The 23,686-nt window shown below is 40.1% G+C and overlaps 1 protein-coding gene across 5 annotated transcripts in view; it reads right to left on the bottom strand.

Annotated features, from left to right (window-relative positions):
• The window catches only part of apba1a (amyloid beta (A4) precursor protein-binding, family A, member 1a), a 67,277-nt gene that overhangs the window by 11,788 nt on the left and 31,803 nt on the right, over window positions 1-23,686 (bottom strand). For all 5 annotated transcript variants that reach the window (XM_053481128.1, XM_053481129.1, XM_053481131.1 and 2 more), the window contains exons 3-6: window positions 9,680-11,136; window positions 4,564-4,674; window positions 3,373-3,412; window positions 3,068-3,213 (exon numbers count right to left, since the gene is read on the bottom strand). In XM_053481128.1, the coding sequence (XP_053337103.1) occupies window positions 3,068-3,213; window positions 3,373-3,412; window positions 4,564-4,674; window positions 9,680-11,071 (1,689 nt within the window). In that variant the 5' untranslated portion in view covers window positions 11,072-11,136. The remainder of the gene's footprint in view (window positions 1-3,067; window positions 3,214-3,372; window positions 3,413-4,563; window positions 4,675-9,679; window positions 11,137-23,686) is intronic.

Raw genomic sequence — 23,686 nt, 5'->3', positions numbered from 1 at the left:
AGCTGATGCTCTTTTTTAAAGTAATTCCCCTTTCACCACAAGATGGCCCACTTGCATTTTTTCAAATGTTGTTGCAATCGAAATACAGCACATTCTGTCAAAAGGTCGGAGCTGTACAAAGCAGATTGAAACCTACTGCGAAATTAAACTGAGAGTGAGAGACACTGTGTCATGGATCTTCTTTTGTTTTTCAGGATGATGTCACATGAGGCAATCAAGTTATGAAAGAATGTCTCGGAACATGAATAATTAATGGGATGTATGTGAGTGTTCTCATTCAACCGTATAAAAGAACAGGGCTGGGTTTTGATATGGCAGAAGACCGACGTGATCCGACAAACCAACGGAGGATTCACCGTGCCGTGATAAGAGGAAGAAAAAAGTATAGATCAAACGCTGACATTAGATTAAATCCCTAAATAGAATCTTTAATAGAAATGGGATATTGTGTCACTAGTCAAAGGTAATGCTTGAGGGAAGTGTCAGCTACATAAATAACAAGTGACTTGGCCCACTTAGAACTGGAACATCACACACACCACCTCGATGGAGAAATAATTCAACACCCTGCTCAGACAGATGGGCTTCTTCAGCTATGTGAGCGGTGACATTACCAGGGTGTGGTGCCATTTATTATTCATTAGCACTCACTAGGGCAGGTAAAATACCAGGAAGGATCACAACTCTGTTAGGAGGCTGCATTTTCAATGGGTCTCTTCAGTAGGTCTAAATTAAGCATTTGAATTTCTTACAAAGAGTAAAATAATGTAAATAGGACACTAATCAAATTTCATTATAGATTCAGATCATTTTGTCCTGAGAAAGGTTCAAGTAACATTGACATAATACATACTATAATACATAGAAGGCCCATATTGTATTAACAATACCCCTCAGATAACATAGGTTTTCATATCTGAATTATTCATTTCACTTCTCTTCCAAACGCACCGTTTCTGTGTCTGTCAATAAGCTGTTTCTGAGCCTACTTTGAATTTGATTTGGTAATTCTTTCTTTATTGACTTTAATTTTGACACTGCAATACTGATTATATGTATAGCTCTTAAGCATTTTAAGCAATTTTGTTTGCATTACCGTGTTTTAATAAGTGTAGATATATATATATATATATATATATATATATATATATATATATATATATATATATATATAGATTGTGCAGTATACAGTACAGTGACATCCTTTATCATCAACACCAGACAGGCTATATGATAATCTACTATACAAACGTGACTAAGCAAAAAAATTAAACGGAGCTTTTGTTACCGAAAATAATAAGAATACTGGCATTTTTGCTATTTCATATTCATATTCCGGTAGCAGTAAACTGTTCTGCAATTTAAGACTAATGATAACCTTGGTTCTACCCGACATATCTGAAAACCCAAATGTACTCGATGTTTGAAGCCCCCTCTGTTGACACACACAGTATAAGCATTTTTGTTTTTTTTATCGTTTATTATAACTAACGCCGTGTTGCTGGCACAGATCTGTGCTGCTTAAGTTTTAAGGATTTTAATATTGCAAAATCTTTCCTATAACTGTAATTAGTCCACTTACTGTAAGAATGTATCCATAATCTTGTATTCACCATCCTCCATTCCATTCCAGTTTTTTATAACAAATTCATAATATAACAATAATTTTATTATTAGTTAACTTCAATAATAACGGACCTGATGTGAAGATGAGCTACTAGTTTTACTGCGCCATGCTCCAAAGTTCCTAAGGGAACAATATATAAATTGGTTGTTTATGTAACAACCTCAGCAGCAACCTCATTTCCCCTCTCATCTGTTTCCAACAAATTAGATGCTTTTCATGCTTAAATGATTCATATGTCCCTGTGCAGCTTAACAAACAAAAAACATTTCTCTGAAACTGAAACCGGGACTGGACTGAAAATGAGAGGTAAAACAAAAAAAGTCCTTCAGGAAGCCTGCGGAACTATTCCTCAAGATGACGTTAAAAATACAAGAACGTCTGGCTCTTTGGAAGCAAAATATGAATGAAATGAGGCGTTGCTCAAGACTTTTGCACTGTACTGTATAATGAAATATAAATTTTGTAAAAAATATCTTTATACAAGTAAAATTTTAGTAAGTACAGAGATGCTGAGTGACACATACTGATGTAGATTTAGTATCAGCTCAGTGTGTATTAACATTAGAATAGTGAATGTTTACACTGGCTTTTAGTTGGGTTTTTACTGTAAATCCAAAACCTGTCTGGTTTGTATTTAAACATTTTTCAATTCAATTCAACAATCCTTTTTTTTTCTTTTACTTTTACATTACTCTATATACAGTAGCAATGATTTATGAACCTGACACCCTGATTTATGAACCTGCCAGCACTTTATAGCTCATTGGGCTTTACACCGCATTTGCATAATAAATTCTCCTAAAACACTGATGCTCGAATGATGAACTTTAAAAACGGGAGGTGCTGGGTACTGCATTTGATATGAAGGACAAAAAAAAAAAGAGCTACAGTGCTGGTGGAAGAAAATGCTGAGTCATGTGTCTGACTGAAGGAGTAGGTGCTTTATGCTACAGAGGGATGCAAAGGGGAAAAGTGGCGAACGTCTGCAGTCCTTCGGGGTGTACTCTTTCTACATAAATATTCCACATAGACGTGTCGGGCTTAAACGCAGGCAGAATAACAAAAAGGAGAATTTACGTATGATTTGTTTCTAACTATTTGGTATAGGCTAATGCATGAAAATAGCAGCGTTACAAAATGCAAACTACTAAGCGGGGTGTAAATATATAAATTCTCAAATATACACTGCATGAGCTGCATTCTAGCATATTAGAGGCATATCACTGTAATATTTACTGTAGGGTATGTTTTAATTGGGACTCCTTATCCGTCCTGAAAGGGTCATACTGAAATGTATTTATTGCTGTTTCCTTTATCTTGAGGATCTTGTTATGGTGTTTTGCAGAAATAAGACTAGAAAAAAGTTGAAAGTACACGCAGGTTCACTCAGGAAAGTTTTTCACTCAGAATCTGAGCGAGGAGGGGATGCTCTCCGCTCACCTTGATGCGACTGACGGCCTCTTGAGCCTGCATCATGCGCACGTTCTTCGATGGTGTCTTGTCTGACAGAAGCTGCGTCGACCCCAGGTAGTTTGCGGCAAAAATGATGCCGTCGATGAGGTCCTCTGGGTCACACGGGCCTGGAACTGAGACACATGCGAAGGGAAAATCCCAGAGCGGATCAAAGTAGAGATCTACAGTACATTCACTGATAAATGAAAATGTAATTATGTAACGTAATTATCAAACATGGTCTGAGCTGCTCGTTTTACAGTCTATCAGTTTGTATTTATGGCCAAACTCACCTTCCACATATGTTGGGAATGAAGCAATGCTCCTCCTCGACTGCCATTTCAAGAACAAAAAAACAACAGCAACTAAAAACCTGTGTGCAGGAACCGTCATACAAATTTCTTTTAAATAATTCAAGGAATCCAACTGCATTTGACATTTTAAACCTTATCCAACGTCTTTAATGGAGGTGTTGATTACGTGCTGAATCGTGTTTCTCTGAACTCAGGCAAGAACAGAAAGAGCAGTTTTTGTGACAGTCAATAAAACAGAGCCTTGTTAGAAATTCAATTTGTGAATTACAATCTAAATCTGTATCATGGCATCACCTTTTAAGATGAGATTGGATAATGTAATTAAAATAAAACTATGATGCTACTTTTAAAAAGATAATTCTCATGTCTATCTCATGCTTTTATTAAAGTCTAACAGTTGGAACTTTTAAACAAGATGTGCAAAATACTTAGAGGTATTCAAACCATTGTTGTTCTATTCTTAATACAGAGAAACACGTTGACCCCATTTTCTCATCAAGTTGGTCTTGGCCAATTCTCACCCACAAGCTGGCTCTCGCCCCATCACACAACAGCAAGCAACCGGATAGGACGAGAGCCAACAAGTCCCATCTTTTTAAAACTGCTGCGGATGTTGTGGCACATATTTGCACAATATTAGTCCTCTTCCTCATACATACAGTAAGCTCAGAGATGTGAAGAACCGTCAAGTCTTTACCGTGACTCGAGAACGAGTAGTCTCAGAGAGGGATTTGTTCATTTTCTACTGGGCACGCAAGGGCAAAGCATCGCAAAACCTCCATAGGTTATGTACAGGAAACAGAAATGTCTTTTGGTCGTTCGTTCTTTTGTCATGTGACTCCCATAGACGCTATGCAGTGCAGTACACAGGAAACAGGATTGAACGGTTCTTCTCAATGACTCTTCTAGTCCGAGTCGACTCAAACAAACGACTCGGAACAGAAGATATGAAAGGTGAGCTGCTCATTCTGTTTATCATAATATGTCCTTAGCTTGATTGTAATATTTTCATTACTGGAACTATAGCCAAAATTGGTACGATATTGGAAATGGTGGAGTGTTCCTTTAAATTATTTCAATATTACATGTACTTCCTCCTCTCTGACACAGTCAGACACACACTCACACCACCACGCCATCGGCCCCTGAAGTCCCATGCTGGACTCGTACCTCTTTGCCAGCGGGAGACGGAGACTCAAAGTTTTCACTCCCCTCATGCTGCAGCAGGTTGCTGCTGGAAGACTCCGCCCCCTGTGGAGAGGTGGGAGCTGGGCCTGGAGACTTGAGAAAGAGCAGAAAGAGGATCGTTAATGTGATGCATCAGGATTAAAAGACGACACAAATAGAGATGAAGGGTTACGCAAAGCAGCCAAATCTATACTGCCAGATAAAGTAATAGGAAAAACATTTGCCACAGCAACTAATATTGGAATTAGACTTTAAAATATACAGTAAAGTAATATCTATAAGATATACAGTATCTCACACACCAATGTCATCACAATGATGTCTTGTCCTCATGGTAACACTCTTAGACATCTCTAACTAATGTTTCATTATAGAAACCGTATTCATTTATAATAAACATTATATTGTAATATATAATCGTCTTTGTGGCACTAAACCCGCGCCTTCCACATGGCAGACGAGACACCTACTGAACCACTGAGCCACCGATTCCCATAATTGTCTCTATAAACAATTCCACTGTACATAATGATGACTTTCAACCCAGAAACAGAAACTGTACTAATATAAAAAAAAGTGTAAAAACATTACATAAAACCATTACAGAGACAACCGATTAAGTTTCAGATTACTGCACATGCGTTTGGTATTAGGGATGGGAATAGTATCCAAAAAAAACAAAACAAAAAAAACAACCACTAGTTCATAACAGTATTAAAAGCCCTAAACGCTCATACGAATCTGATACACCTTTTCTAACATGCATTTCCTCATAAACTGCTCAATTTAGTGTGCTTTATGGGTAAAATAAAAGAAATAAAGTTCGCTTCAGGCAGCAATAGATAAACCCTTACAGGTATAACACGGAGAGAAAAAGCAGACTCACTCCAGTATCAACAAGAGAGCGGATAAAGATAGAAGTAGATAGATCATCCATTTCTATTTCTGGAGCATTTTAACATCATTACCCTGATGCTGAGTAAGTTCTACCTAAGGCATCAGGACAAATGAATCTAAAGACTCAGTAAAAGAAGAGAAACAGATGCTTTCAGAGCAAATTCGCAAGCAAACATCATTTGAAATGCACCCCCCTCTGACCTCATCTTCATTTTGCCCATCTTCCTGGTACATCCAAAAGTTCTCCATCCTTGAAAGTTACAGAAAAAGTTTGTAGTTCTTAAAAAAAAAAAAAAAAAAAAAGACTGCGCAGAGGAAAATAGAAGGTGACTGTGACAGGACGTCTGGCTAACTCCGGTGTAGCCCTGACACGGATCAGAATACATTAAAGCTTGAAATGAGAAGGAGCTCCTGTTACAAACCTACCCGAGACACGTCCGTCATTTCCACTGAAGCGCTACACGAGTAAGAAAGTCTGCTTAGTTAATAACGCAGCGGAGAACTGATTAGTCTCCAATTAGAGGTGGACGATATTACAAACGTATCACGCCCTAATTGTGTATATCTTGATATTGCTTTTATATTGTCATATCACAAAGAACAAATCAGGACACTCGGGAGCTCCGCGTGCTTTATGAGATCTACATTAGTGCTAAGATTACCCGACGTCATGCTAAGGTCATTTCAAATACCTGCTTCAGGGAGTTTAATGATGGCTATAAAACAGAGCACTTTACTACATTTAAATCTTAAAATTTGCTCCATAAATTCGGGCTATGCTTACACAGGATCGGTGCTGATGTGAGCTTATTATGGACGAAAGCTATTTTACTGAACCTCCTCCGGTGTTTGTTATGCGAGTCTCACTGAATTATTTACATGCCGTTTCTTTCTGTGTGCGCTCGCCAACACTAAATAAATTATACTGTGGAAGGTAAAAATAAGAGCCGTGATAAACTCACAGGGGTGAATGACATCACATGCAGGAGTCAATGAAGTAGTTATCTCAATTTGGAGAAGCCTTATAAAGCATGTGAAACATTTTCATGGTACTACATGCAGTTCCATCTCGGGATTTATACTTGGATACAAATTAGTTGCCAGTTTATTATATTATATTATATTATGTGCACGAAAATATACAGCACTGAGACTCGCGTATCTCAAACATGCATTTGTGTTCGTCGACAGGGCACAGCTCCAGCCCCAGTAGTGAACAGGAAGTTGTGTTGTGCATTTGTTGTTGAAAATAACGACGGAAAAAGTATTCATAGTTGAGAATTATTTTATACCGAAGTGTTCGTGAGGACCAAGTTTGAAAAACGTGGCAGAACAATTCCGAAAGAGATTTAATACGACTCCATTAAGTAACACAGTTATGCTGTGTATTGTTACGAAATTCTGCTGTTCTAAACAAATCATTTCAAGCTAATTGACTCTTTTTGCAGGAGTCTGCAGCAAGCTTTGTTCCAGTATATGTTTGAGAATCTGCGTGAAAAATATGAACACTGCCTACAGTGAGGCGGTGCATACCGTGGTAAAGGTACCGAGGCCTTGGAGCCGTTTCCAGGAGACTTTCGGCATCTTCCAATACTCTCATGCACACTTGTTGTTCTTTCGACCGCTCAGCAGCAGGGGTCGCCACAGCGGAATACCCGGTCCGCACTACAACTTGGCACAGGTTTTACGCCAGATGCCCTTCCTGACGCAACCCTCCCATTTTATCCGGGCTTGGGACCAGCACTGAATCCAGTGGCTGGGGTTCGGGCACCGGCTGGGAATCGAATCCGGGCCTTCGGCATGGCAGGCGCTGAGCCACCAGTGCCCTCGAAAACTCTCATGCACACACTATGGGCAAATTGGGAACACCAATTAGATTAATCTGCACGTCATTTGACTGTGGGAGGAAACCAGATTATCTAGAGGAAACACACCAAGCAGGAGGAAAAAGCAAAGTTACAAAAATAAATTTCTTTAAAAGTAACTATAAAGTCACTTTACGTTGGTTAAGCGTTATTTCTGCCATCCGCCGTTGTGGCGGAAGTCATGAAAGTCAAATGTCTGTAAAAGGTTTATATATTAATCCAAGTTGATGCATTATCAGCAAATTAGCAGGGACTTGTATTATAGATGCAGCATTAATAACTCATTTAAAAAAGGTGCTTCCTTTAAGTGTGCTTCTAGAATTAATCAACGGCGTCAAGTGCTCTATAGCAGTCAGGACATTTACTAAAGTTGTTTACTGATAACATGACAAACTACGTTTTTTCTTCTGGACGACATAAGAGGGAAGAAAAAAAAACACTTCTGTCTCAGAAACATCTGTTTACAGCTGCTATAAAGTAAGAGATAACAAGAAGACATTTATCTCAAGATCATTTTGTAAATGATAAAAAATATACAAATTGTCAGGGACCACATGCCAGAATCATTATTTCACCAAGAGCGACACCATAAGACTATGAGAAAGATCTCGCGGACTCGATTAAACTGGAAAACACTCTGAATCTCTTCCCCGGGACGGACAGAATATATTTAGTGCATAAAAATGCTTCATTTATGATAGATATCGTCTCTTCCCGAAACACACACAAAAACGGCAATTATGTGTTCTGATGAATAAGATTCAGATAAACGATATGACTACACTATGCTACACTGTACTACAGCTATACCCACCAGAAGCTGCTGTTTATTCAGTGCAACAATGTGGTGGATTTATTCAGGAAACAGAACGAAACAAATTACCCTAAATACACATCTTAGGATTATTATGTGTCTGAGAAAGATATCAATTTTCTTGATGACACAGGATGATCAGCAGCCTGGGGTACAATTAAATAGCATCTGTAAAGTAGGAGAATAATTCCATACAGCAAAAGGATGTTTATTAGATCAACAATATATTATACAGTGACAAAGGTGAGTGCAACACTGCATTGTGACTACATGGAAATACTAATCATAACCTTTCTCTCCCCTCTCTCTCTCGTCGCTCAAGCCCTGTTGTGCACGAGTCGTAGGCTTCCAGAACGGAATACAGATAAGTCCTGCTGACTGAGGAAAGTAAAGCCGGTGCAGTGTGTGTGTGTTTAAGCCACCTTGTATTTTCCTCAGGCATGAGATTTGTCCACAGAGCAATACTCTCTTGTGCAGGGACGTGTTCGCACCACTGCACACCCAGCAGCGGGCGCATGATAAATGGAAAACCGGGGAAAAACACAAAAGCACTCGGAACCCTCTCCGGTCTACAGTACCATACGGAAAGGAGGTCGCTGGACGACTGCACATTATACTTAAAGGAAATCTGTGACCACGCGTGTTTTCTCATCTGCATATTTGCCTATCCCAGGCTAGAGGGCACCAAGTGGGGTACACGCGCCAATGAGCCTAACCTGCATGCAGAGCACCCAGAGGAAACCCACTAAGCACAGGGAGAATATGCAAACCAGAGGCGAGAATCAAACCCTCGACCCTGGAGGTGAAGGGCGTCTGTGCCATCCTAGTGACAACAAACATCTGCTTTATCACTGCAATAATAATAAAGCAGATGTTTGTTGTCAGTTTGACCTGGCCTGATCAGAAGGAATACACAACCGGTAGGGGGGTGTAAACCTTTGATAATCTGTTTAATAATCTGTTAAATAATTAATAAATATTTGATCTGATCATTTTTTTTTGCTTGAATAATTATACTCTTGAGGCCCGGGGAAGGAAATTTTTATTTTATTCCTGATATTCCAGGAAACTCAATGAGAACAACTCTCTCCCACAAGTATTTACTTTGGACCTTCATCCACTGGGTCTCTGGTTGAGTAAGGGGGACTGAATGACTCCATTGTTCTTCACACATAATAAAGCATTTAGCAAATCATAAATAAGACTGAATTCTTGAGACTAAAATGCTTTACGGCAGGCAGAACCGTTTTGCGCATGTCAGAAAAATTATATCCTGATTAAATGCTTTCAGCATCTATGTAAACAATTAACATAGAATCTCTAATCAAAATGATGTCATTAACCATGTACAGTAAATACATATACAAAAACTCACAAAGGTTGTATCTCATACTGCATAAAGTAATAAAAATGTATTAACTGACCTAGGTTTACCCATAAATTGACCTCCCTTATCAAAAAATACAACTCCACTTTCATGGAATAAAAAAGCACCTTGATCATGACCATACTGTTTACTTACATCTCCCCCTAGTGGTGGCTGTAAGTCCGACTCCATGCTGGGGCTCAAGTCTTGCCTCATCACCCAGATGGGCTCTTTGGGCTCGTCTGGCGTGTACGGTGAGCGCACTGTCCTGCTCTTCACCTCTTCAATGGCCTCCTTGATGTCCTTGATGGCCAGAGAGATGGCATCCCTCTTCTGCCTGCTGCTCCTGACTTGAGCCGACTCCTCAGAGGGGCTGCTCATGGTGGATCTGCCATCCTCTCCTTTCCCTCCCTCGTTCCCTGCCTCCAGATCCTTTCCTTCATCTGTCTGCTCGTCGTCTTTGTGTCTGTCTTTTCCCTGTTCAGGTGCAGGGTGCTCCAGGCTGCGTGAACGCAAACTCTCCTTCCCTTCATCCATGACATGCTCAGCATCTTCATCCTGCTCACAGCTGTCGGTGCGTGGGTAAGGCGCGAATTCAGCTTCCTTCTCAGGACTGTCGGATTCACCATCTGAACGCTCATCATAGTGATGGAGTCTGGAGCCCACAGCCTCCTGCTGCCCGTATGAATCACGTTCCAGGAGCCGGAGTCCTGCACGACGCTGCTGAGGCGTGTCCCCTTCAGTGGCTCCTGGAATCTCCTCATAGACATGCTCCTGGACTTCATAGTCAGCATAGGGCTCGGAATAGGGCTGATCCTCAGCACGAGGCTGGGCGTAAACATAGTTGGAGTAACCGGGGTTAAGTGCCTCGGCCTCGAGTCTGGTGGGCCGCTCCATGTTTTGCAGGGGTTCGTGGGGAAGTGGAGGGGGTTGAGGAGGGTACTGGGGCTGCTGCTCAGATTCCGCACTCTCTGCATATTCTTCCGCCTCTGGTCGCAGTGCCACACCGTACATACCCTCATCCTCAGGTTCAGCCTCCAACGCCATGACAGCGTCACCCTCGGCCTGGTCTGTGTGATTGTGGAAGCCGCTCTCTGTACTGGCAGAGCGTTCCAGGGCACTGTGGTCATCCTCTTCGTCCTCCAGACGCTGTTGCTCCGCTCTTTCTGCCTCCCTCTGTTGTCTTTCCCTCTCCCTCTGCCTCTGCCGCTGTTGCTGAGCCCTCAGCCGAGCCTCTGTATCTCCTTGCCTGCGGTAGCGGCTCACCGCCGGCCGTGGGATCGGCCGCAGAACTTGCTGCTGTTCCATATCGCCTTCCTCAGGCGTCCTCCGAGAGCTGCGTGGTCGTCCGGTTCCTTCAGAGCCTTCGTGACGGCGTTGCCTCTGTGACCCGGACTGATTTTCACCGCCATTACCGTTGTGATGATGGCGAGATCGGCCTGAGTTTTCATGTCGTCTGCGCTGGGAGGAGGGCTGCTCTCGGCGACCCAGGTCGGCTTCGGTCACCTCAGCTGGCTCACAGCCCAGCGGCACCTCCTGATGGCTCATGGCTAGGACGAGTGAGGGTCTATATTCACTGGATCATCTTCCCCAAGCCAGGACCAATACAGGGCCTGCAGACACAGGGAGAGAACCAGGGATCAGCAGCTAAATTACAACAAATCAGTCATACAAAAGAACCCCATACCAGGAAATGTTGAGTGTTTTCAGGAAATGCCTGCCTTATGCCATGTCATGGGGGTTTGAATTAGTGTAATCAACAATATATTCAATAAAAATGTTGGTTTATATTTGTTTTTTTTCCATATGCCTGAACATTTACTATTATCAAGAGAGCTGTTATTAGGGAGTTAGTAGTGTCGCTCCTGCTAGTAATATAACTAGTGCAGCTCCATAACGTGTCCCATAGGCCTCACATTCAGGCTTCGAAGGCGATATAATACTGGAACTATATTTTCCACTTGCAACTGAAATAAATCCACCCAGATATTTTTATATGTAAGATAAATTACATTCAGCTTCAGGGCGAAACCAATGAAGCAAACACTGCATAGCAAACACGCCACGGCTAAATCCCTGAATTAGCGGCAGAATCGCGTAAAATTTAATGTGTACAAATAATCCAAGCTACAGAAATACACAAACACAAAGGAAATGTGTTGCTTTTTTTTAATGAGAGATTTCATACAGTCAGCTCGATGATTCATAATTTGTCAGATAGTAATCGCTATTAGATTTATTATGTGTTTTCTTTTTTATTCCAATATTAAAAAGGGCTGAATTGACGGGAGACGGCACAACCACACAGATTAACAAAATCACATTTAGCACCTTGTTATGATTTCTGTCCTTATAACGGAGACTTTCAGCCATCTCAGGTACAAATAAGACCCTGACTACTTCGATTAATGTAGCAGATATATCTTTATTCAGCACAGGGATTCATATTATTGCACATTGTCTCTTTGTATTTACATCATTATGCATTATTGGGATACATTACAGTGCGCCGCTTCCTCCTGCAGCCATATCCTCACTTAAAAGGCACATTGCAAACAAATACATGAGTCATCTTTGGTAAAATGTACTATTCCTTATGTGCAGTCGTGTACAGAAATCTCACAAATATAATGCTCGTCTCTGCCATGTGTCATAATATCAATGTCGAAGACGACATAATCACAAGTGACTGTGTACAGTAAATGAGTGACTCACAAAGCAGCATGGAGCACGAATCTGGAGCTGAGCTGCGGAGAATTTTAAAACAAGTCGACAGCAGCACTTCATAAAACAGCTTCGGTGTCTATATTACATAGCTTGGGGGGGGGGGACATCTTTTATTATTAGTTATATAAGCAAAGAAAAGAAAAACAAGGAGAAACCACCTGGCTCACACATACAGTACAGATTTGCAGAGAGCTGTGGTTGCCACGGTGATACTATCCCCCAGTGGGCCACTACTGACGAGTATATTCACACTGCACAGATACATGGACCCAGAACTGAGAAAAAAAAAAAAAAACTCCACACCCACTCCTTTTCCTAGCACAGACCTTCCTCATTCCTCCCACGAGAAATCCTCTTCCTTCGAACCTGACACCTAGAAGAGACGGGGACACGGACAGAAGGGAATGCGTGCGTGCTGGAAAGAACGTCAGCTTTGATAAGCCTAAGCAAATATTTTTCAAAAGGCTTCTGATGCTGATCATCCTTGATCTCAGGTGGTGACTAAAAACAGCTTTCTTTGTCTCGCCTTGGCACCACAGCGCTGCCACACGCGCGTGTACTTCCTTTCATTTTCACCCGCTCTTTGCACCTTGCAGTTGCAACACGAGTTCTATTAACCAGAGATGAAAAACTGGAATTGAAGTGAAAAGCAACATGATTAACAGGGATGCAAATCCTAGCAAAGGAAGTGTTTTTAGTCATGAAGCATTATTGATTCATCCATCGATTCATTCTACCCTTTTCCAACCAGAAGCAGATTCCTTTCAAGACTAACCCAACAGCGCACATCCTACACATTAAAGAGGACATATTGTGAAAAAAGTCTCCAGTGTGTGGATACAAACTAATAAAAACATCCTGTATTTTTCTTGGTTTGTCTTCTTTTCCTTTTTGTATTGTCTGGGGTTAAACAAGCCAAAGAGACCTCCCACAATATGTGACCTCATACAAGAAGATCCCCTTCCCTACTGTAGATTGCTGTTCTCTGGTGGGTGTAGCTCAGCGGTGGCTTTTTTACATAAACACTAAAACGGTGCGCGTTTGAAAGGGACGTAAATCTGAGCGGTATTACGAGATACATGTTTCTGTGGTCATTTTTGGAATCTGTAAAGTTCACTTTCTGATACAGATTTGGTCAAGTTGTGGTCTCCAAAATCTAAGTCAACACTTCAGCTGACAGTTATACATATTTTGAAACAAGTGAAAGTTGGGTGTGTTTACACACACAAACGCAGGTCTTGAATATTTTATCCACAGCATTAACACATGAACAAAATACATTGATCACCAAATATAGACCAATAAAGTACTGACAGACAGGATCATGGGCACCCAAGGCTCATCCATGCCCAGGACCAAAGGACATCCTGTCTGATCCAAACCCACAGAAAAACCAATGAAGTAAAAATCCCATGCTTGCCCATGACAGAAAGGCATCACAGCCACCCATGCAACCCCCCCACACAAAAAATTGTTTACCTAATTGCCAACTGAACAAAAAGGTCAAAAACAATCCAGGAAAATGACTGAAATCTGTCTGGATTGTCCAGTGTTCCTCTTTTGACTTTGACCATACTAACCAGACGTGTACTGTATAAGGAAGAGGGCAGATACAGTAGTGCTCTCGCTAATGTTTGTTTGTACACTGTAATGGATGAACCCCAGTCAGAAGGAAAACCATTAGCAGAGCTAGAACTTCTTGATAGATAAAAGAAGTTTGATTTGATGGACTCACATCTCGCTGAGAGTAGCTTTCATAAAAAGATGCGCTTCGGTCAAACCAGGACCAGCATGCATTATTATTAACCAATATTAACAACTGCCCCTAGACAGGATTAGTAAACACTGAGCTGGTGGGTTTACTAGGGGTTTTATTGTTGTTTTTGACGATTCTAGTAATGAATTAATTGAGTCCAGTGTGATGGAGAAAATTAGTTAAATAAGGGAACTACCAATAGGGTTTTCCTTTTAAGGTACAGTAGTAAAAACTGCAGAATGTATGCAAATGCAGCATAATGAATAACAGAGAGAGAGAGAGAGAGAGAGAGAGAGAGAGAGAGAGAGAGATCTGTACTGCCGTAATCGATGAAGCAGTAAGGTGAAGCAGTAACAGCTTACCTTGGCATGAATACAGATGAAGGTCAATAATAAAGTCAGAGCTTGCAGGGAAAAGCTGACAAGCAAAAGAACACACACACTGCTGAAACCCTGATGCACCTTCTTGATCTCTCATCCCACCATCACTCCCTTCCTCTCTCTCCTTCTCTCGGCCTGGAGGCCTTTCCATGTCGATGTGAAGCAGGTTGGCATATTAGATCTGTGTGTGTGTGTGTGTGTAGGTGCACATACAAGCTTCACCATCCTTTTCTCGCCCTGCCTCCGTACCACAAGCAGTCATCTGTCAAGGACAAATCAGCATGCCAAGCCCTCTCCCTTACACCCAGTGAAGGAGGGATGGAGGACAACGTGACATGATTTGACTTACTGCAGTGGCATCTGCTTTTCACCAGACGTGCTATACATAAATCAGTGTGTCTGTATCAGACATGAGGTAGGGGAAGGATGAAATAAGTCCTGTTGCAATACAGGATGCAATTCGAAACTCTAAGAAAACACACTCCTAGCGAGCCGCAGTGGTGGAGATGGGAGCTTTCAGTCACCCAACACCACTTCCTATGAGGCTGTGCTTATTAACGGGAATAAGATAAATTTCCTTCCAGCTGCTGATGCGACCTACATCTGCGCTTGCAAGCTGCTTGTGCATCATTAAAGATGTACTCCAGCATTTTTCTAATCGAACTGCTTTATATACTGCATCTGGAGCATATGTGCAGGAACCCCAGGCGATGACTTTGTAAAGTATTACCATACTATTAAAAGTTTTAGCGGAGATTTGATACAAAACTGATTTATAGTTGAAGTCCAATAGCTGTTGTCAGAGTAGCCATCTTTCCACGAAGGAACGAGCGAACCTTATCCACATCTGGTTACTTGCTGGTTAAGAAACATCTTATATGAGATCATTTGAGAACCGTGCCACTAAAGTTCATAAGAAAACTACACAGACTGAAAAAAAGAGAGATTCATTCTGTCTAGGCTTGTCTGATACAAGTTTCATCATCTCAACATGATATTTGATATACATGACAACACATGGCAATGATATCCAGTCATTCTCTCTCTGAATGTATTCCACTAACCCTGCCATTACGAGTTTCCTGTAGGAACATTTAAGATCAAAGGATGCATGTGATAATTTTTTTTTTTTTACTTATACTCACTTTAAAGCTTTAAGTTTCAGCAACATCAGGTTATCAATTAAAATATCAACCAGATCAACGTTAGACAATTAATATGGTATAGAATGATACAGGAAATGTACTGCTATAATTTGTATTACTCTGTAGAACCATCTAAAAATCCACCATCTAGCCGAGTTTTCTCGTTTGGTGAGACATGAACAAAGCAGTTATTATTTTGCACAAAAATAACAGATTGATGAAAAAAAAAAACATGTAACAAAATAAGTTAATGTTATATGTTGAATACCTATAAGACTTTTTAAGAAAGTGCCCCTATATATATGGATGCGCCATAGACATAGTGACATAGTGACCATTCCCTGATTGGTTTCCACTAAACCTGTACTGTGTCTTTTTCATATATACACACACACACACACCAATCAACTATAACATTAACACAAGCACTAGGTGAATCATGTAAAAGTAATTATATACCAGAAAACTGCCGAAAAAAATGTGTCCATCTATGTCCACAAGCGATCAAAGATTAGCCAACCCAGTCTGATCCTATAGAAAAGTCAATGCAGCATACTGTAAACTGCCAAAAAAAACAGTCAACGCTGGCCACGACAGAAAGGCACCAGAACAGCCAATGCATCACAGCCTGCCACGTATGAGGCTTAGCAGGCAAAAAGATGTTGGTCCCAGATCTCAATCAGATCGAGCACCCATAGGATTCGCTGGACAAACAAGTCCGATCCATGGAGGCCCCACCGCGCATTCAAAAGATCCACTGCCAACATCCTGGTGTCAGAAACCACAGGAAACCCCAGAGGTCTTGTGGAGTCATGTCAGGCAACACCTAAAACCTAGATGATTTTAATGTTACTGGTTTTAAAATGATTGCTGAGCAGTGTCTACACTTTCTGGGTAAATGCTTGAGTCCTGGAATATGCCTCCATCAGGGAATGACAACTTCATAGATGTGATAATCAGGTCATTCAGTACATTTAGCACATCAGCTGACTTTATTTTATCGCCACATAACGTTGCTGAGCCTAGACCTGACCAACTGAAGCAACTTCAATCATAACACTGTCTCCAGAGGCTTACGCACTGGGAACTACACATGATGGCTGCATTGCTTCATGTGCTTCCCTTATGGTTGTTTTCTTTGCTTGATTTAGCCTGAAAAATCTGACTCTTCTGAAATGGTGACTTTTTGGTAGAGGACCCGGTATTCCAGCTTTCTTGGAGTAGCTTACATATTTACTGACTCTCAACTGTACCCAATTGCACGTTTACAGCCTGCCCTGTTTAAGACCTTTGCTGCATCTCCAAACTGCATAGTACACCAACTGTGTTGTCTCTGCGAAGTTATGCTAAGCTGATTATTTCTCATTCACACACTGGTTTATGATCCAATGCTCATGTTTAACAGATTTCTAATCCAGCCAAATCCCTGTAAAGTTGCATGCTGCATGACTGACCCTTATGTATCTCTGGTTCTCAAATTGTAATCATGTTTTAGTTTGACAGTTACAGTCAACGTTCATCCGAGTTTGTATCCAGATGTAAATTCTATGTGATAACAGATCATGTATAGACAATATACCAATTATATAAGATATAATAAATGCACCTCTAATTTAGACTTTAATTAATTATTGGTTACCTTTACATAGACTGAGCACGCATGGAGTCCAGAAGCACACATCTGACAGGTTAAGATTTAGGTGAAGATGTGTTGAGTGAAGAAAATCACTAACAACCTCCCTAGGTTATGCTGACAATGTCAGGAGAAATTGGAAGAACTCAGTATTTTTTACAGCTGGTTTATGTATATTAATAACTGCTACTTTTCCTGTCTTCAGCTGTCCAGTTTGGATGAGCCTGTGATTATAGTATAGACGCAGATTTTTGGCTGACAGGAGAATGTTTTTTTTGCCGATGCAGCCCATCTGCCTCATAGTTTGACATGCTGTGTCGGTGCTTTCTTATTTTCTGTCTGCCACGGTTGTAAAAAGTAGTTATTTTATTTAATGTCATCTTGAACCAGTCTGGCTGCTGTTCTCCGACTGCTCACTGGGTGCTGTTGGTTTTTTTTAATTTTTTTTTACACTTACACCTACAAACAAGCAAGATTTCTGGCTCTCACAGACCTGTAACTTCTTCTTTAAGAGGCTCCTCTGTCCTCCACTCGTTACCTGTATTAATGGCATCTGTTATCAGTTTAAAAGACACCTGACCACAACCTCAAACAGTCACACTCCAAACCCCACTATGGCCAAGACCAAAGAGCTGTTAAGGACACCAGAAACTAAATTGTGAATCTGCACCAGGCTGGGAAGACTGAATCTGCAATAGGTAAGCAGCTTGATGTGAAGAAATCAACTGTGGGAGCAATTATTAGAAAATGGAAGACATACAAGACCACTGATAATCTCCCTCGGTCTGGGGTTCCACGCAAGATCCCACCCTGTGGGGTCAAAAAGATCACAAGAACTGTGAGCAAAAATCCCAGAAACAGTAAAGAACCTGCAGAGAGCTGGGACCAAGGTTACCATCAGTACCACACTGCACCACCAGGGACTTAAATCCTGAAGTGCCAGACGTGTCCCCCTGCTTAAGCCAGTACATGTCCAGGCCCATCTGAAGTTTGCTAGAGAGCATTTGGATGATCCAGAAGTGGACCGGGAGAATGTCATATGGTCAGATGAAACCAAAATAGAACTTTTTGGTAAAAACTCAACTTGTCATGTTTGGAGAAGAAAGAATGCTGAGTTGCATCCATACCTACTGTAAAGCATGGGGGTGGAAACATCATGCTTTGGGACTGTTTTTCTGCAAAGGGACCAGGACGACTGATCCGTGTAAAGGGAAGAATGAATGGGATCATGTATCGTGATATTTTAAGTGAAAACCTCCTTCCCTCAGCAGGGGCATTGAAGATGAAACATGGCAGGGTCTTTCAGCATGACAATGTTCTCAAACACACCGCCCGGGCAACGAAGGAGTGGCTTCATAAGAAGCATTTCAAGGTCCTGGAGTGGCCTAGCCAGTCTCCAGATCTCAACCCTATAGAAAATCTTTGGAGGGAGCTGAAAGTTCACATTGCCCAGCGACAGCCCCAAAACATAACTGCTCTAGAGGAGATCTGCATGGAGGAATGGGCCAAAATACCAGCAACAGTGTGTGAAAACCTTGTGAAGACTAATAGAAAACGTTAGACCTCTGTCATTGCCAACAAAGGGTATATAACAAAGTATTGAGATGAAATTTTGGTATTGAAAAAATACTGTACTTACTTTCCACAATAATTTGCAAATAAATTGTGATTTTCTGGATTTCTTTTCTTATTTTGTCTCTTATAGTTGAGGTATAGCTATGATGAAAACTATAGGCCTCTCTCATCTTTTTAAGTGGGAGAACTTGTACAATTGGTGGCTGACTAAATACTTTTTTTGCCCCACTGTATATAGAAATAGGCTTAATACTATTTTGTTTGTTTTTTTATAGCATTCAAAGAAAAAACACATAACTCAGCAAAATGACAGTTTAGATAATAAAAATATCTTGAATCATTTGAGATATTAGGATATTCATGTGTCCCCTCTGAATAAGCAATGACGTTTGGATGAATGCTCAGGAATAGAGAGCTCTTTTAAGTGAAGGGTTTATTCTACTCGCCTCGTTATACAATACGGTGCATGAAGGTTATTAAAATAAAACTGCTTTACAGAATTTCCATAAATAATTCCAAATGAAAGATTATTTTTATGCAATTCAATTTGACAACATTGCCACAGGGACGAAAAGGGGGAAAAAAAACCTTCACAGATTAAAATAATAATTGGCATGCATACAGACAGGCACTCACCTCAACATTCTTGCACACACACAGTTTTATGAATCGTTTTTTTAACAGGATTATCACTGGTGGCTTGGAAGCCCTAACAGCAGCTCATCTTCTAGTCCCCATGAAATAGCTTCTTAACTGTGATTTTATTATGTATGCTGATGGAGACAGAATCAAAGGGGGGACACTGACATCTTGTTCAACAGTGTTCCAGATACTGTACACCACCCTGCCGAATCTAACCGAACCCGACAGTACTGTACCTTAGTGATGAATTCGGAGAACAGCAAGGATCAATAATACCGGAACACTGCTCTATACAGTACTGGCTAATGAGCATACATGTGGTCCAAAAGCACACTTTTTGACACTGATGATGAGCTGACTCAGATGAGGAAAAGCACTGAAAACCTTCCTAGGTTTTAGGAAGTATTTTTACTGCCTGCTTTATGTATATTAATAACTGCTATTTTTCCTGTCTTCAGCTGTCCAGTTTGGATGAGCCTGTGATTATAGTATAGACCCAGACTCCAGTCAGATTTCTGACAGACAGGAGAAGCACACAATGTTTTTTTTGTTTTTTTTGCTGATGCATCCCATTTGCCTCAAAGTTTGACACACTGTGTATGATGATTATTTTCTGTCTGCCATGGTTGTAAAAAATGGTTATTTTATTTCATGTCAGCCCGAACCAGTCGAGCTGTCTGCTCTTCTGTCTGCTCACTGGGTTCTGAAATATTTTGACCAGTTTCATGATCAACAACCGTGCCATGATCAACATCCATTAAGAGGTTACCTTATGTTCCTATTCTGATTTTTAACGTGGTCTTTATATGAAGCTCTTTACTTGCTTTTCATAATATCACGCAGTGGATTTCTTTAGGAGAAAATACAAATCACTTGCATCTTCCACAAGTACTCGTGTTTTGTGAGATTATCACTTCTTCATTTGAGCTTTTGAGTTGGTGCTTACTGGACTGGAGTGTTGAGTGGATCACCTGGGGAAAAATGACTACCAGACTACTAGACTACAGGACATGACAATCAACAACTCAAGTTATCAACAACAATTTACTGCCTATTAAATATTTTTAGTAGTTTCAAAATAGGCAGATGAATCACAGACAGACTGTAGATTTAATTTAATTTGATGTTTGGGCATTACGATTTTCAATGCAAGTTGATTTGACAGCACTAATGTTTTTTTGTCTGATTTGTCCCCAGCAACTATATTTTGTAGTTTTCAAATTATTCCAAACTACCATGTAGATCTTATGTATATGTATATATTTTAAATCTTTCATCCAAACCTATTATCTTTTGTTTCTGACAATCGTCTCCTAATACAGTCCAATAGGTGACATTATTGCATCCCGTATCAGTGATTAAGGCCTTGGACTATGATTCGGAAGGTCCCAAGTTTAAACCCCACGACCACTAAGTTACCACTGTTGGGTCCATAACCAATAACCGCTCAGATGTATAATGGGATAAAAATGTAAGTCGCTGAGGATAAGGGTGTCTGCCGAATGCCTGAATGTACTGTAAATGTAAAATGCAGAAGATGAAAGTGATTTGCATTTAAACAGACAACAAATATATACTCTCTTAGTTTTAGTGCATTTACCATTTTGCTAATAGTTTAAAAAGTGTGTACAGTATCTATCTTCTAACAAACACTGACCCATCGATTTAATCAACAAAAATTCGACTAACCTGCATAACTGATTAAACCCGAACAACCCTATTTTAAACATTTAATAACTTATAATACATATAGCTGCTTGAAAAAAAAAATCAGACAGACAGAATTGAACTGGATCAAATTGAAAATCGCAGTGTCCAAACAGTGAATTGAATCGGCAGTCTACCTACGATTCACAGGTCTAGCTGACTGGATAACTGCACAAATGAGCAGGTGTACCTATTACACCAAATTGGTGAGTGCATATGTCCTAGATGTAAATAAATGTGTAAATGTACAGTAAATCAGCTAAAAAAAATAATTAAAAAAACGAATGATACTTGTAATATAACTGCAGGATGCTTAACCCTAAATGAAGGTATCTCACTCACTCATCTTCTATACTGCTTTATCCTGTATTCAGGGACGCAGGGACCTGGAGCCTAGGAGGGTCAGGGCACGAGGCAGGCTACACCCTGAACTTATCTGAATGAGTTCAGTTCAATTCAATTCATACTGACACAAAAAGTTGTATAATAATGTGTATTTAGCTTGCCAGACTGAGATAAATAGTCCTACGAAACAAAACACCCTATTGTCAGATTGACCCATATTAATGTTGTCTCACTGACAACAGACATGACAAATGGCATGAAATTAAATGTCACATGCTTACATAAACACATTCATCAAAGAGTTTATTGTATTTAAGGCTTACAGTTTCACATCCATACAAAGAAGAATCTACAGTCTTAGCTATGGAGATTTTACTTCTATGTTTTTTTTTGTATCTAGAAGCTATTAAGTAATTAACATACTGAGTAAGTTTTTAATAACAAAACACCCTTAAAAGCATAGACCTACTGTAAAAACTGCTCAATAAAAGCTACTAGTCAATTAATTTAAAATTACTGCCATAAGTAAGCGCGGTTGAAAGCTCAAATAAATTCAGGTTTCATAACGCAAGTAAGATTTCCTTCAAGGGCAATCTACTAAACTGAAGTAGTTCCCATCGACTTCAACTGGCGTCTTGAGGACTTTAAAGAGAAGTTGTTCATGAGGATATATTAGCATGCTGTGACCGATATAACCGATGGCCTGTATGGATCTGTTGCTCGCCATCCTCTCAGGGCCATTCACATCTGCCTTCCGTAATTCTAATTTAGTCTGTGATTTACCGTGACTGGATAAGCCAATAAAAAGCTTCCAATGCTGAACTAATTACTATTGCCTGGATAATGGGGAAAGCTATGACAATTACGCCCCAGGTCAAGGACGCTCAGCGCAAGAGTACAGACTTCTGCGAAATGTTAAACACAGTTTAGTTTGTTTTTGCTATGAGAAAATTGCAGGCGTCAATTGACGTTTCAGTATCAGGTTTTCTTTAGTGAACATATTTATCATCAATTAAAACTCTAAATCTCGTGTCCTAACAAATGTCCTAACAGATACCATGACATTTGAGCTTGGATTAAACAATGGAACCTTTGGAAGACAGTGATCAATAGTGCGGAATACAGCTCACGATCACTGCGGTGTTCCTAAATGCACAAAGCACTCAAGAATACATCCTTCATACATCTTGTAAGATAGAGATGGCTTTGTGATTTTATTCATTGAGAAAAGGGTGAGCATTTTAAAATGTTAAACAACATTTAACTTACGCCAAAACAGTCACTGCAAGGAAGGTCTACCTACTCAACGACATGAAAGTGTTCATCACCTGAACATCACTGATGCTATAACACAAATACCTGTGATTGTTACATTGTACTCCTCCAGCACTACATAAAAAGACCATTGCTATGAATTTGTCTGTTTCTTTCTAAAACCTTTACTGTGAATTGTTACTTGTAATTGTTAATTGTTGAGTACTGAATTTGGTTTATTTTGGTATATACTGTATATTGTAAATGTTTATTTACAGAATTTTAGCGGTCCTTAGTCTTCAATTAGAGATACACTTTGACACAGAAAACAGAAATGTTGTTGGGGCAGGACAATCGGTTGAACGGGCAGGTGTCATCTGTTCCCTCATTACTGTAGGACTGATCAAGTACAGTAGATAAAAGGCCTGGAGGTGGTTCTGAAAGTTACAATTGCATTTGGTACCTGTTTACACAATCTCTCAGTATGAGGTCCAAAAATAAGATGTCTATGCTAGTTAAGGAGGTCATCATTAAAAACATATACTGTATATGATGCTAAATTTCATATAAAAATGATATAAAATGATGATAAAATAAAATAAACCCATTTAACAGAGAGAGAGAGAGAGCAAAAACATTGGGCAAGGCCAATATAACAGTTTGGAACATTCTTAAAAATAAAGCAATTAACTGGCAAGCTCAGCAACAGCAAAAGGCCTGGTGGAACACGGTGACCAATTAAAGTGGATGACCACAGAAGTCATTTTATGGTGAAAAACACTTTCAAAACATCTAGTCAAGTAAAAAAAAACACTCTTGAGGAGGTAGTCAAGAAATGGCTTTAATGTGCACACTTTTGGTAACAGTCAAGAACAGAATGAACTGATTAGACTTGGACTGAAGAAACCAAAATAAATTTTACACCAAAATGAGTAAAAGAGAAAAAGTATGTAAAAAGAGAGGAACAGCTCGTAATCCAAATCAGTGGTAAAGTGCTCG

Source organism: Clarias gariepinus, chromosome 21 (genome assembly GCF_024256425.1).
Source record: "Clarias gariepinus isolate MV-2021 ecotype Netherlands chromosome 21, CGAR_prim_01v2, whole genome shotgun sequence".
Taxonomy (NCBI): domain Eukaryota; kingdom Metazoa; phylum Chordata; class Actinopteri; order Siluriformes; family Clariidae; genus Clarias; species Clarias gariepinus.
The sequence above is the reverse complement of the archived record's forward strand: the minus strand, read 5'-3'. Positions and strand labels throughout refer to the sequence as shown.